The sequence below is a fragment of the Phoxinus phoxinus genome, assembly GCF_949152265.1.
Source record: "Phoxinus phoxinus genome assembly, chromosome: 18".
Classification (NCBI taxonomy): domain Eukaryota; kingdom Metazoa; phylum Chordata; class Actinopteri; order Cypriniformes; family Leuciscidae; genus Phoxinus; species Phoxinus phoxinus.
In genome coordinates, this window is record NC_136893.1 from 22,546,203 (window position 1) to 22,560,808 (window position 14,606).

Genomic DNA, 14,606 nt, shown 5'->3' on the forward strand with positions numbered 1-14,606 from the left:
AAGGTGTTTTTGTTACACTGTAACTTTACATTTAAGTACGGAGTAATTTTAAGTAACTACATGTACTTGCTATAGGATTAGGGTTTGGTTTTGTTTAGGGTTAATCGCATGTGATTATGCATAATTTACTGTTATTACTATGGTAAGTATACATGTATCATGTAACAAGGACACTGTAAAATAAAGTGTTACCCTAAAAAATATATTGTGGATATCATTTCAGTTGTGGCCTTTGGTAAACGTTACATGGCAGTTAAATGGTGACATTATCATGCAAATGAGTACAAATGCTAATGTTAAGTGGAAGTGAAAATCATATGCGATGAAATTTGTGGCACAAAATAAATGACAATATAGCAAGACAATACTCTTGCTTAAGCAAGACCGTGTTAATTGGATTGCATTTCTGTTTGATTACATCATTTAAATTTGATAGATTATATAAAAGGTTTGCTGTAATGCAATAGAAACGATAGCAATTGTTGTTATTTTAAAGCTTTTTCCTGCGCTCCGAATCTTAAACATGGCTAAATAGCCGAGACCACCAATGAAAATACTTCTCAAGCGGTGGGCTCAGGAACCAGACATCTTTAGCAACCTTTCCACATCAAATCATCACACAATGTGTCACTTTTCAGGATCATTTCACCATGCAGGAGTTTGTGTGTGTCGGTACGGGACAGCTGTGCCCCCATCATGAACTGCTACGGTTACCCCTGGCCCAGAATACTACAATGTGACCAGTTTCCCAAAGATCACCTGATGTGCATTTCCTCAGTTGCGCATATGCAAAACGGCACCAGCAACGAAGGCCGAGGTAAACATATATCTTTTTTTCTACCATACATACTTTGGAAGTGCCATGTAGACAAAAGCAATGCTGGGTTTGCTCCACCGAACTGGTTTTTGTGGTGTGTTTCAGTGGTGCCGCGGGCGAGCTGCACAGACTGCGAGTTAGAGGAGGCCACGTCATCCAAAGAACTGCTCGATCTCTTCTGTAAAAGTGACTTTGGTAAGAAACGCTACAGTGTTTGCTCGTTCACCAAAAATAATTAAAGGGGTGGTTGATTATGATTTCACTTTTCTAACTTTAGTTAGTGTGTAATGTTGCTGTTTGAGCATAAACAACATCTGCAAAGTTACGACGCTCAAAGTTCAAAGCAAAGGGAGATATTTATTTTACAGAAATCGCTTTTTAAGGACTACAACAAACGGCTGGTAGGGACTACACGACACTACTCCCGGGTTAGTGACATCACCAACCCTAAAATTTACATAAACCCCGCCTCCGGAACGCGAATTCTAGATTATCATGACAGAATATGCTAATCAATGACTAGAAGATAACTACACAAAAGCTAAAAAATCAACTAACCATTCAGAAATGTTGTTCTACATGCTGTCACTTCTTCTTGAGTCTCTCCATCATTTTCTGACTCCGGTTTAACATAAAAGGCAGAACGTTTTTGACATTTTCAGTGTGTGTCTGTGTGAGGTAAAAGGACACGAGCTCTTGAAGCTCCGCCCCCTGTGCCAGGAGCAGCAGCTCATTTGCATTTAAAGGGACAGACACAAAAACTACGCTTTTTTTTACTGACCCTCAAAAAGTGAGAATTTTAACATGCTATATAAAAATATCTGTGGGGTATTTTGTGCTAAAACTTCACATACACACATACATTTATAAAAGGTTAAAAGGTTTAGGCATAAAGGCATAAAGGTTTTTGAAATTTTCAGTGTGTTGCCCCGTTTACACGAAGGGAAGACGCAGATATTTCCCTGTGGTTTGGCCTCTCATTTACACGAAAACCCCGTTTTTATCACAGAAAACCATTTTTTCTAAAAACTCCAGCCAAAGTGGAGATTTCTGATAACGCCGGTTATGTGTTGCCGTGTCAACTGGGAGAAAATTAAGAAAATGCTTAATGTCACGCGAGCGCCCTATGTTTACAGTTTGTTTGGCTACTGATGATCATGGATGCTGTTAAAGGTGATACTCATTTTTACTTTTGTGCAAACGCTTTTGGCCTGTTTGCATTTGCAAATACAACTGCTCTACTATTGTAGACAACTCTTGTTGTCAATTCTGAGGATTCTGATTGGCTCGCATGGCTTTATCCTTCTCCCTACACTGCCGCCCATAGGTTTGATTGCGCTCGACGGCGTATTTATGTGGGTTGATGTAAATGACAACTTTTTTGAAAACAATGTTGTGCGCACGATGTTATTATTGAAAACGGAGGGGGGGGGATATGTGTAAATGTGAGGTAAAAGGACACGATCTCTTGAAGCTCCGCCCCCTGTGCCGGGAGAAGCAGCTCATTTGCATTTAAAGGGACACACACTAAAACGTCACGTTTTTACTGACCCTCAAAAAGTGACAATTTTAAACATGCTATATAAAAATATCTGTGGGGTATTTTGTGCTAAAACTTCACATTTACTCTGGGGACATCAGAGACTTATTTTACATCTTGTGAAAAGGGGCATTATAGGACGTCTTTAATGCTGAAACTAACTCATTGCTCATCAATTTCCTTCTCTCTGCTAGTGGTTAAAGTGCGTCTATCCAAACTGAACTCCAGTAGCTCTGTCCTGACCATGTTCTCGCTGGGCTCTCGGCTGGAGGTCCTGAAGCACGGGCCGCTGCTGGGGGGGGAAATGAGGAGTCGTCTGACACTGTGGCTGGAGCGAGACGCCACCTGCGTGGGCAACCTGACCCGCAACCATCCCGACGGGGGAACCTTCCTGTTGACGGGCACTGTGACGGGCAAGAGACTGCTGGTCACTAAAGCTTTCGGCTGGGGGAAGCGCCCGCGACACCTCAACCAAGCGGCACGCAAGTGGAAAAGCCATCGGTGTAGAGGGTAGAGTTTCAGATGGCGGGACAAAGAGGGTGTTTAAAAAGGTATCTCAGTGTGTTCATAATGTTGTAAATAATAGAAGATCCTTGAACTATATTTTTTAAAGATATTAAACCATTTTAAAATGTGTTCACGCGTCCATTTTCTGCCACAAATCTCAGTGCTACTTTTACATCCATAATTAAGGAGTTGAACCCAAAAACGTCAAGATTTGAATACATGAAAAGCTGAAACTCACCAAACAGCAGTGGTTTCAAGCTGAGGGTGCGCATGTTATGGGTCCGGTCGGGGACGAGAGACACTCTTTGCACATGCCCAACCTGAGCAGAAAAGATATAGCATGTAAGTCTCATTAACATTGGATTACACACACATAATTGGGTAGCATCACTCAGACACAGCTGGATATTAAAGGCATTTTTAAACATATCAATAATCATTTATAAACCTGTGATTATTTAAATTCCGAATCCGCACAGCAACACAGCCTTGAAATAATTTAAATAAAAAATTAACTTCTTAAATTCTGCCTTGGTTTATATTGTAGTACTAAAACTGAACTAATAAAAATGACAGAAGCGCTGTCAGGTTTGTGTTCTGTCTTATGAAATTGTAGTTTGTTTATCATTGCTTCCCTGTTTCTGGTCTTGTGCCCTTTGTTCCCGCTTCTCGTTTGATGTCACATAGGCTGTGTCTGAAATCGCACACTATACCCTTAAATAGGCCACTATTTGAGGGGACAGCCATTTGTAGTGGTGTCCGAAACCATAGTGGCACGAGTGCACTCATTCAATCCCACAATGCACCGCAATAACGAGTGTACAACTAATTTAGGCTCAACGGCTAGAGAATACCCGTAATGCACTGTGAGAGTCGTGCCGAATGAATTCCCGCGTCTGACCAGAAGATTGCGAATCATCCATCCATCCATTTTCCCAAACCGCTGGTCCAATGTGGCGACAGCGTAATATCATACAGGTATAAATGACTTCTTACTTGATTATTAAATTGTTTAAACGGTTTATACATGCTAGTTTCCATGACAGAGTTCCAGATAATTCTTTTCACTACTATTAGAACTGCCAATTTGCTGGGTTTCTAAAGTTTTGCCAAGTTATTAAACAGCAAGCACAAACTATACAAAAGCGGCTGCACTTCCGGCTCACTCGGTGTCCGAATTCACTCACTCCTTCAAGTGGACTATATTAGTGGACTATATTAGTGGAGTAATGTAGGGACTAGGGAATAGTGAACGAGGGTTTAGGGGGCGATTTCGAACACAGCCTTGGTTACTGATTTGGTTTCCCTCATTATTGATTCCTTTATAATTATAATAATAATATAAATTAGTATTTAAGGGAGAAGTGTTTTCTAAATTTCTGTCTCATTGTATTATTGTAAAAAAAAAAAAAAAAAATTCATACATCTACATATAGGCTCAAATTAAATGAGGGTGGTTGTAGTGATGAGGGATGCATTATTAATTGTTAATTATTAATGCACAAAATTTAATGTTTAATAATCATGTTTTCTATTAGTATAACAATACATTGCCAATGGGTTATTGTACTTTACTTCTCTTTTTTTTTACACAGCTAGGCTAACATAAGTTGTATACTTTATTTCATTAATTTAACAGACAAATATATGAATGCTATCACAGAACATGAGAAATAAATAACAATACTCCCTGATCTCTCACATCTTAAAAATGACCTATTTGAGATGGAAGGCATTACAGAATAAAAATATAAGTCATATAGTGAGTAATGCTACAGTCTATGGTCTTACCCGAATGCCCTCCAGGCGAGGCAGCTGGAAGGAGAGCTCAGGCCTCAGGTTTGGAGAAGGGGTTTGGTGTTCAGGCATGGGTCCTGGGACACTCTTCTCAAGGAGCACATCCTGCTCCCCAGACCCCGTGTTATAGTGCACATAAAGAAGCAGAGCTATGATATTAATGATGTAGATGTGGAAGAAGGCCATCACCACCACGAAGTAAGCCCTGGAGCAGACGCTGCTCTTCTGGATGTTCATGCGCTCCCGGGCGAGCGGGTGATGTCGCGGTGGTGGCGGGGGGAAATGATCCATAAACTCCCCCTCGAGCCCGTGCAAACTGTCCTCATACTCACGCATCTCCTCCTAAGTTAAATCACTGCTCTTCCCCCGTGCATTGCCCTGATCTAACCTCTCCTCCTCCCAGCTGATGATCGGCCAACTGACTTTACCTGGTTTGTTACCTGGCGAGCGTTATTACACACGACTATATGCCTACATGGCGATTCAGATGCAGATATTGATCATACATTCATAAAAAAGGTCCATCGTGCATGTATGGATAAGGGATCTGTGCAGGAATTTCTTCAGGATGAACCGGAGGAAAGATTTAGAAAGATGTCAACAGTCTAAAATCTTATAATCCAATGGGCGATTAAATCAGACCAATCCTACACATAACAGATTAATAAAAGCGAGAGAAAAACCACCGCACGACTTCTTTATAAACGGAGATGGAAAATAACAACAGCGTTTATAATCATCTGTCATTCATCCTGCAAGCAACGCGAAGTAACCGACGCTAAGCTAGAACCAACGGTTCCTTTCAAAATAAAAGCAGGACGTTTTTTTATTTCACTTAATTGTCTTTTTAATACAATTTAGACTTAATTTTGTATTAATTACAAATACTACTATTTACTTAAAATAAATTGTATTCTATTTAATATTATGTTATTTTATTTTATTCGAGATTATGACGTACTACGTCATAATTTATTTTTTCCTCACTCTCACAATTTCTGTTTTCTAATCTCATAATCTAGTATGTCATCATTTTGACATTTTATTTTATGATTTAAAACTTCATCGGTATGTCATATGCCTTTTTTATCTTATCATTTCGACTTTTTATGTCACAATTATGACAAAGATAGTCAAAAGTATAACAATTATTATTTAGTATGAGTGTTTATGTAATTTTTTCCCTTTTTAAGTAGTATATATCATAATTCAGATTTAAATAATTAAGCATTTTTGTTGTAATGTGGCGAAAATGGGCTTCCAGAATATTATTTATCAAGCACTTTACTATATAATTTATTATTGACAAGTAATTAATTTTTTATTATTTTTTATTATTGAGCAAGCTTGAAGTAAGTTAATGATGTTGGTCACTGACGATGTTGCATTATTTGCTTTGCGCTTGAAATTTGAAACGGAAGCTCTAGAAAAGTCCAACGCTTGTGAGGGGCGTGGTTTGAGGCCCCGCCCACCCGCGACACACCACCACCACCAGAACAGAACATCGGGAGAACATACCAGAAAAACCTCTGAGCAGACGCCGACTATCACACATTTACACACACAGCCGCCAAAGTCATGTAAGTGTGTACTCTATGTTGAATATATCTGTTCAGATTTATGCAAAATACAGTTTGTTACTGAAACCAGCACAAAATAACTGTGTGTAGACTATGAAGCTTATCGCTAGCCAGCATTAGCTTACTTCCGCACGACTCATTCACTCCTCTCGTAGTCGTTAAACTATCTAGTACCTCAATGAAGCCCCCTGCAGGTTTATAAAACGCTAAATTTAAAAACATTAGGTTCAGAACTCTATAATATATGTTGAAATGTGTAATAATATAGTGTAAGTATAAGTTGGCGCGTTACAGTTAGCCTGAATAAGGTCACCAATGTTAGCATTTTGCGCCGTTTTTCCACCCAAGTCCGTTCATAAATACACACATCTTTGTAAAATGTATTTTATTATCGACGAACTCGCTGAAAGAGTAGCGGATGCGAAGGGGAGTTTATCGGTTTCTTTTACGGTTAAATGCGCGCGCCGCCTGCACGTGCTGCAGGGCCAGAGAGCTGGTGTGTGTGTGTGTGTGTGAGTGAATGAATGAAAGAACACACTCATAACACTCACTATTCAGTGAGCACACTACAAGAAGACAGCGATTATATCTGAACCTCTCATCAAGAGTCTGTCCCTCAACCGCGATGTGCTTTTAAACGATAATCCTTGATTTTATTGCAATGGCCCAATGGAGTATTTCCACAAATTGTTGGGACTCAGATTATCATATTGATTAAATGATGTAAGCATATTATATGAAAAAAAAAAAAAAAAAAAAAGCTTAGCTGTGTCCTAATGGTACTATTTCACATCAGTTATCAGTTAATGAATGTGGTCCTATGGGCATGTACAGTTTGAGAAAGGAACTGAACTCTGAACTCAACCTTTGTTTAGCAGTGTTTACTTGTTTCTAGAATTTGATACACCATCCTTTAGAAAAGGAGCAGTAACGTTAACAGGCGGCAGATTGAAGTGCTGTGTCACAGATGTCCATGCCACCTGCTCTTTGCAGGTCTATTTATTTGTTGAACGAATCAAGTTGTCTGTGCCTCACCTGCTACTAATATTTGTGGGAAATGGTGTTTTAACACCCAATATATTAAACACTGATATCTGATATCTGATATCTACAGAACAAGGTGAACAATACTATATTTTTTATATTTGAATTATATTTTGTCAATGGTAAAAGTGTGGAAACCGATTAATGCAAACAATATTATTACAATATTTACAATGCATTTTTTTTGTCTAATAATTATTTAGTAGTTGCTTCATAAAGTAATTATTTAAATTACTTTATTTATTTATTACTATAATTATATAAAATCTGTTTTCCATATAAGCAATTGGACACTATTATTAGAGTCATAAAAACATAGTGGTTACTCATTAATCCAACCTTTTTCTCTGGGTAAAATAATTAAATACTTGATAAAACAAAATGAAATCTGTACCAAATACAGCAGTGCTCGTCAATACAGACTCCCTGGGGCCAGCGTGAAGGACGATCGGGACAATTGACGGAAATCTATGTTCACGAAAGTGTACTCTTATATTCAAGCGCAAGAAGACACGGGAGAGAGAGTTCGGTTCTCTTTCAACTCAAGTTTAGCGTGTCCGTCCACACATCCAAAGCGTGCGCCCGGAAAGCACAAATATGGAATTGAGTTCTCTTCTAATTCACACAAAATTATATCAAAATGCCCGTCTTAGCGGGTGTCTTTGTAAACATTGTCAGTTATATTTTAAATGAACTTGTCTACCAGTATATTGGATCTATGCATTCGGTTTTAAAGTAACAGCAAACAACAAAAGACACAATCACTTCTCTTGACTAAATAACTAAAAATTCGCTCACTACTTCATAGTTGTTTCTTACTAACCATATTGGTATCGGCCAAAATAAAATCTTACCCCACAATATTTATTATCTTTCAAATATGTGAGGCTAGTTTTCAATGATATATGGGAAAACGTGTTTGGTTTTTGAAACGCCTCTCGGACATGAAAGTGCAGCTCCTATATTTTTAAATGGGGAACTCTTCTAACTGGCTTAGGATTACATTTCATATTTGAAATCACCAATGAAATCTGACGACTGTCTCTAAACGCTCGAATCATGGCAAAAAAATGCATTTTTCAGGCTAGGCCAAGCTTATGTGCCACCCTAAAGCCACGTCTCAGAGCACATGGCGGTTTCTATAGGAACCACAGCTTCTAACGGCAGCTGCAGTGATGCGATGACTTTTCCGAACGCCGATTGGCTCATTTCTTTAGAAGGCGGGACTTATTCCACCTTATTGCGTGTTGCACTTTCTCCATTTCATAAGTAATAGGAGTGAACCATCTTTCTATAAAGTCTTTGATATAGGCTAACCATAGAATGACCAAATATCAGCTGATTGATCGGCATATTCTATCCATTCATTTAAATGATCCTAAAATGACTATTTCCTTATATAAAATGTTTATCGCTGAAGTATTCTATTCACTCAATCCATAATTTTAATTTCCTCCTCAGGCAACCAGCATCTGCTAAGTGGTACGACAGACGGGACTCTGTCTTCATTGAGTTTCTGGTGGAGGACAGCAAGGATGTGAAAGTAAATTTTGAAAAGTCCAAATTTGGTTTCAGGTATGTAGTTGTAATTTCAACATCTATTGTAAAACACCAACAGCTTCTTATTGTCATTGCCTGCAGTCTGAATGTTGTGTGGTTTAGCTAACGTCGTCTTCTGTGCTCTTCTTCAGTTGTCTCAGTGGGACGGATAATATGAAGCACTCAAATGAAATTGACCTTTTTGGATCCATCGATCAAGATGTGAGTTTAGCACACAATTGAGATATCGTGATTCGGTGATTAGTTGGATGTACATTTGAGGATGAGAGTGTTTTGTTTTATGTTTTACTTTCTATTCTCAGGGGTCCAAACATAAGCGTACAGACCGGTCGGTCTTGTGCTGTTTACGGAAAGCAGAGCCAGGGAAATCCTGGCCCAGGATAACAAAAGACAAGGCAAAGGCAAGTTTACTGTTGTTGCTTTATTTGCAATTCAAATGTTTTTTTTATTTGATTAACAACTTTAGGAGATATATCTTGACAATTTGAAGTCAAACTCAAAGTTAAGTGTGGATTTTAGTGTTAATTTAAAATAGTGGTCGACCGATATATCGCCAAATATATATAAAAAAAAATTATGTTTGGCCAATATATTGGAGCTTTTATTTTGGGAGGGAGCGTCACACTTTTATTTGACGTCGCTGAGCACACAGCGCTTCAATTCTCCATCTTCATTAGTTATGGTCTCTGTTTATCAGTTTTGTCTTAATACGTTACTGGATAGAACTGTTAAACAGAGAAAGTAAATTGTATACGAAAGTATTTTAGCCCTTGCTTTTATCATTAGTAACCGAAAAGCAAACACTATTATACTTTCTCATTTATTGTCAGCATTCAGCAAATACTCATTTATATCATTTAAACAAATCTTTGGATATCTAATTTCACAAACCTCGCAGACTCTGTCGAATCCAGCTGCCAGATATTTTGAAGGGAGAGTTCAGCGTCACTGGAGTCGCACGATCAACAAACTTTAAACCCTTGATTTTAAACTACCCTTGATTTTGTTACATTCAGTTGCCCACTATGTCATATTCATGTAATTTTCAATGTGCTGTAAGTAAAATTAGTGTTAGAGGCTTTATTTGAAAAAAATATAATCCCACTGTGCACTAACTTGCCAGATTACTTCCTTTTTATTCATATTTTTCCCAACAATTTTTTTTAGAGATGCACCGATTGATCGGAATTGGCCGATTTTCACGTGATCGGTCGGCTATGACCGGCGACCATATGTCAGTCTGACATGCCGATTTTATGCCGGTCAAATGCACTCGGGCGCCGCATGATTAACATCAGCATCACACATGCACACGGACCGCACGTTGTAAACCTCGTGAATTATGGCCGTTTCACACCGCAAGCGTGAGCAGCGCGTATTTTTCCCGGCGTGCATGTTAATCAATGAGTGTGTTTACACCGGGAGCAGGAGCGTCGCGTGAGCAGCATTAAAGTGCGCTGCTCACGCTCAATTAAAGTGAAAGCACACTTTTGATGGACAATATAAATATGAATTCACACAGAAAAGTGCCCAAAATGCACAGAATTTGCATGTCTAGTGTGTTTTAACAAGAACTTGAGTAGCCTATGTCAGAAAAGAAAATGAAGACTCAAAAATATCTATAGAAAATTTACTGATTTAAACTTTTAATTTTGTTTTTATTATTCAGTTTGGGTAAAAGTATATGGTGTTTTATAAAAAAATATATATAGAAAATAAATGTGTGTGCTGTAAAGTGGTTCGAAAAAATTAATGAAAATGAGAAATCGGAATCGGCCTAGAAAATTGTAATCGGTACATCTCTAAATAATTTTATTTATTGAGAATCAAGAAGTTGCCGCATCAGTCATTATAAAAAAACAATGTTAGTTGACCACTAATTTTGGTAAGTGCCACTATTATGCTATTTTAAAGGTTTCTAATTTTGTTTTAAATGTCTCCTACAATAGGTTTACATGCATCCAAGGTCAAAAACACTTTTAATTTTTTCATAATATACATTACACATCACCTCTCTTCTCATAGTGTCTGAAATGGTTCAAAGATTCAGTCTCTCTAAACCCCTCCTTTCTGCGAGCTTCCTCTGTTCTGATTGGTCAGATGACCCAGTCTGTTGTGAAAAGTATAATTAGGGGTACTTTAAAAATGTATACTATTAATACTTTACTTTAATATTTATTGTTGACTTGGTTAAGATCAAACTTAATTTTTGTCTTTTTTGTCTACAGGTCAACTGGCTTAGTGTTGACTTCAACAACTGGAAAGACTGGGAGGATGATTCAGAGGAAGATGTGGCCAACTATGATCGCTTTTCAGAGGTTAGTTATTTCTAGTTCAAAAATAGCTATTCACCTTCCCAGCAGTATTCCCTATTATTATGAGAAGTGTGTGAGGAATATGTCTAATTAATGTGCTGTTCTGGCATGATTTGTTGGTTTTAGATGATGGGCAACATGGGAGGAGAGGATGATTTACCTGATCTAGATGGAGCAGATGAGGTAAGATTTAATAGTTTCTGCATGCGTGTAATAGTTTAGTAAATGGGGTAGTTCCCCTAAAGTAGTCACTGACCCTCATGTCATCCCAAAGCTGTATGACTTCCGTTCTTCTGACATAAAATATATTTTGTCCATACAATGGGTCCATTGTTGTGTTGTATCCCATTGACTTTCATAGTAGGGACAAAAATATCTTTTGTGTTCCACTGAAGAAAAAGTCATAGAGGTTTGGAACAATGTTAGGTGAGTAAATGATGACACTTTACAGTGAAGTCAATAGTTCACCTGAAAATTATCCCATAATTTACTCACCCTCAAGCCATCCTTGGTGTATGACTTTCTTCTTTCAGCCGAACACAATCTGAGTTATGTTAAATAATAACCTGGCTTTTCCCAGCTTTGTAATTGGCATTGAATAGCACCCGAGATTCTGAAGCTCCAAAAATAAAATAAAAGTAATCCATACGAATCCAATGGGTTAATAAATGCCTTCAGAAGCGAAGCGATTAGGTTTTTTGGTATAGTTATTTAAAACTTTATAAACCATAATCACTGGCGCGTGTTCACAAGAGCGGAATGGTGACCTCTGACCCGACGTAGGTGTAGTGTAAGCTTAGGTGAGAATGAATGAATGGTGAAGCGCAGAGGAGGGAGCAAAGAGCAAAACAAAACACGGTTCACGATTTAGATTCGTTTAAAACGAGGAGTTTTAAAGGCCAATGTCGGAGGATTACGATATAAGAGAAAAGGAGCTTGAGTTTGTTGCCCAGCTCGTCGGTTCTCACCTAAGCTTACGCTACTCCTACATCCTATGTCATGCGTCGGGTCAGAGGTCACACTTCCACTGGAACTAGACTCGCGGTACAGCCTTTACCGGAAGCCAGTGATTATAGTTTTATAAAGTTTTTTTTTAAAATATGGATACATATGACTTTGTTTTAAAAGGCACTGGAGCCGTTTGGATTACTTTTATGATGGATGGATGCCCTTTTTGGAGCTTCAAAATCTCAGTTACTATTCACTCCCATTATAAAGCTTGGATGTTTTTTAATATAACTCTGATTGTGTTCGGCTGAAAGAAGAAAGTCATATACACCTAGGATGGCTTGAGGGTGAGTAAATTATGGGATTATGTGAACTTTTTAAGTATCATACTTTGTTATAATTATAAAAAAAAAACTTTGTAATTGGCTAGTTGAGGTTTTCTAAATGATTATTCAACTAGTCGGCCTCAAGGAAGCCTTGTGTAATTAGGCTCGATTAGGGCGGGTCACATCCAGTCGGGTGCGGCTCTTGAGGGGGCGGAGCTCAACGGGAGGGAACAGAACACAGAGTTCTCAACACACTTTTAACAGTTGATTGTTTTCTTTTCAGGAATCAGCTGATAGTGATGACGAAAGTAAGTTTTCCTCTTTTTCTAGCTTATACTTCCAGGTCATTACTTTTATTAAAAGGGGAAGTTCACCCGAAAGTCATGATTCACGCTGTTTACTTTTTTCATTCGGCTGTTTTTGATATACTCTTACATTTTATTTAAAATGACTTTAAAGTCATCTAAATCTAATCAACACTAGTTTCAAGCTTTAAAATGTACATAAAGACTGAACATAATCCAAATGAATTGAGTTGTTTAATCCAAGTCTTATATAATGAAACATTGATTAATATGATTATGAATAGATTTAATTTATTCACATATAATCACTGATCAACGCACATACATCAAATATAGAAAACAGAAGCTCGGCTGTACTTGCTTGACATGCGAGAACAGAAATTTTCCTTCTTGTCGTTACAAACTTGTATGACTTTCATCTATTGAATGTGAAAGGTGAATTTGAGTCATTGCGAATGTCCTGGTGAGTTAAAAAAAGAAACAAAAGCACTAGTGAAAGTGTGAACTTCAGGCCACGTTTATTGTAACTGCAAGAAGAGCAGCCGTTACCTTTATACAAGTACATAATGGATTTTCCTCATTCGTGTTTTACAGAAGAAACTTAAAGGTTGGAACAAAATGAGACTAAAGCCCTATTCGGACGGGACTAGTTTAACATGGAGAGGTGGGGTAAAGTAATGCGGTAATTACCAGAGCTTCTCTGTGCTTTTAGTCCCGTCCGAATGCGCCATCTCAGTAACCGTTACGGACAATGTCAGTAAAGATTACGCCGACTTTTACCTTCTGTAAAAAATTACCTCACGTAATATGAATCCCGTGTGAATAGACCCGCTGTAAATATGTACGTAAATATTTCATAATTTCCTGTGGTTTTCCGCGGGTTTTCAAGTATGGAGACGCTTGAAAAAGCATTCAGTTGCGTTCTAGACGCTGAGACAAACTCAAGTGTTGTCCACACACCGTTCAGATCAGAAAGAAGATCGACAGCACTTGTTAGAGGCACGAAACATCTTTTAGCGTTAGGCAAGTGCCTATTACCAACATAATCCAATCTGAAGTTAATAAATACATCGTTCGACCTGACATAGCTGTTTCATATATATAAATATAGGTTATATGTGTTTGTGCACGTGATATCAGGAAGCAACGCAATACACACAGGGTGTAAATCGAGTTACTCCTCCCACTTCTGCTAGTTTTACTGAGATATCTTATCCCGTGCGAATTGGCCATTAATATTACAGACGTCCTGTGGTAAAATTACATTACTCCATCTACCCTTGTAAAGTTAATCCCGTCCGGATAGGTCTTAAAGCCCAAAGTACATTCCCTGATGGTCCACGCACTGACCCGGTGATGTAATTTTGTTGTTTTCCTTCAACATGTTTTGTGTTTCTCCCCCAGAAATGCCAGATCTGGAATAAGCGGCTGGCACATTGTGGACAGACAGAGGAGGAGGGGGATGACGTGCGAATGAAAAGAGCTGTCATCTGAATGGTACATGATCTGAAAGAGAGCAAAGCTGAATTGATTGAGATCAGTGGATTCATGCGCATCACCTCTGTCCACTCCGTGGCTGCACTCCAGAAGATCGACATAACCCTCTGTTGGGAGTTTATATGCATATTGTTGTACAGAGCTTCGTCGTCCCTCTCCTTATGAGCAGTCCCGGCTTTTTTTTTGTTTTCTTTTAATCTGTACTAAAACATGATGTATACTTCAACTGTTTGGAAATACTGCACTGTATTCATATTTTTTCAACTGATAAGCAATAGATGTAATGGAAAGTTTCTTTTTTATTGTGAGGCATTGAAATTAAAATGAAAAGTGACAAACTTTGCAGAGGTGAAGGTAGTTTGTGTCTTGT

General features: G+C 38.2%; 3 protein-coding genes across 3 annotated transcripts in view; 2 read left to right on the plus strand and 1 right to left on the minus strand.

The window, feature by feature from the left end:
• The window catches only part of LOC306986086 (secreted frizzled-related protein 5), a gene marked incomplete at its 5' end in the record, with an annotated part of 3,366 nt that extends 373 nt beyond the window's left edge, over positions 1 to 2,993 (plus strand). The window contains 3 exons of the mRNA XM_079588968.1: positions 639 to 817; positions 923 to 1,012; positions 2,552 to 2,993. Of these exons, the coding sequence (XP_079445094.1) occupies positions 639 to 817; positions 923 to 1,012; positions 2,552 to 2,871 (589 nt within the window). The 3' untranslated portion in view covers positions 2,872 to 2,993. The remainder of the gene's footprint in view (positions 1 to 638; positions 818 to 922; positions 1,013 to 2,551) is intronic.
• The window catches only part of p4htma (prolyl 4-hydroxylase, transmembrane a), a 31,394-nt gene extending 25,948 nt beyond the window's left edge, over positions 1 to 5,446 (minus strand). Inside the window, exons 1-2 of the mRNA XM_079588967.1 lie at positions 4,656 to 5,446; positions 3,103 to 3,184 (exon numbers count right to left, since the gene is read on the minus strand). Coding sequence (XP_079445093.1) covers positions 3,103 to 3,184; positions 4,656 to 4,997 — 424 coding nt within the window. The 5' untranslated portion in view covers positions 4,998 to 5,446. The remainder of the gene's footprint in view (positions 1 to 3,102; positions 3,185 to 4,655) is intronic.
• A 598-nt stretch (positions 5,447 to 6,044) lies between these two features.
• ptges3b (prostaglandin E synthase 3b (cytosolic)) lies at positions 6,045 to 14,577 on the plus strand. Its single transcript, XM_079587473.1, has 8 exons — positions 6,045 to 6,241; positions 8,747 to 8,860; positions 8,977 to 9,046; positions 9,148 to 9,246; positions 11,074 to 11,163; positions 11,287 to 11,343; positions 12,718 to 12,742; positions 14,144 to 14,577. Coding segments are annotated over exons 1-8 (477 nt in total). The 5' UTR covers positions 6,045 to 6,239; the 3' UTR covers positions 14,164 to 14,577.
• The last annotated feature ends 29 nt before the right edge of the window (positions 14,578 to 14,606 follow it).

What these genes read in the sequence shown, in the direction of transcription:
- ptges3b (XM_079587473.1), top strand. An exon ending in AAGTCCAAATTTGGTTTCAG is followed by an intron (nt 8,861 to 8,976) that starts GTATGTAGTTGT and finishes GCTCTTCTTCAG; the next exon opens with TTGTCTCAGTGGGACGGATA. An exon ending in TTGGATCCATCGATCAAGAT is followed by an intron (nt 9,047 to 9,147) that starts GTGAGTTTAGCA and finishes TTCTATTCTCAG; the next exon opens with GGGTCCAAACATAAGCGTAC.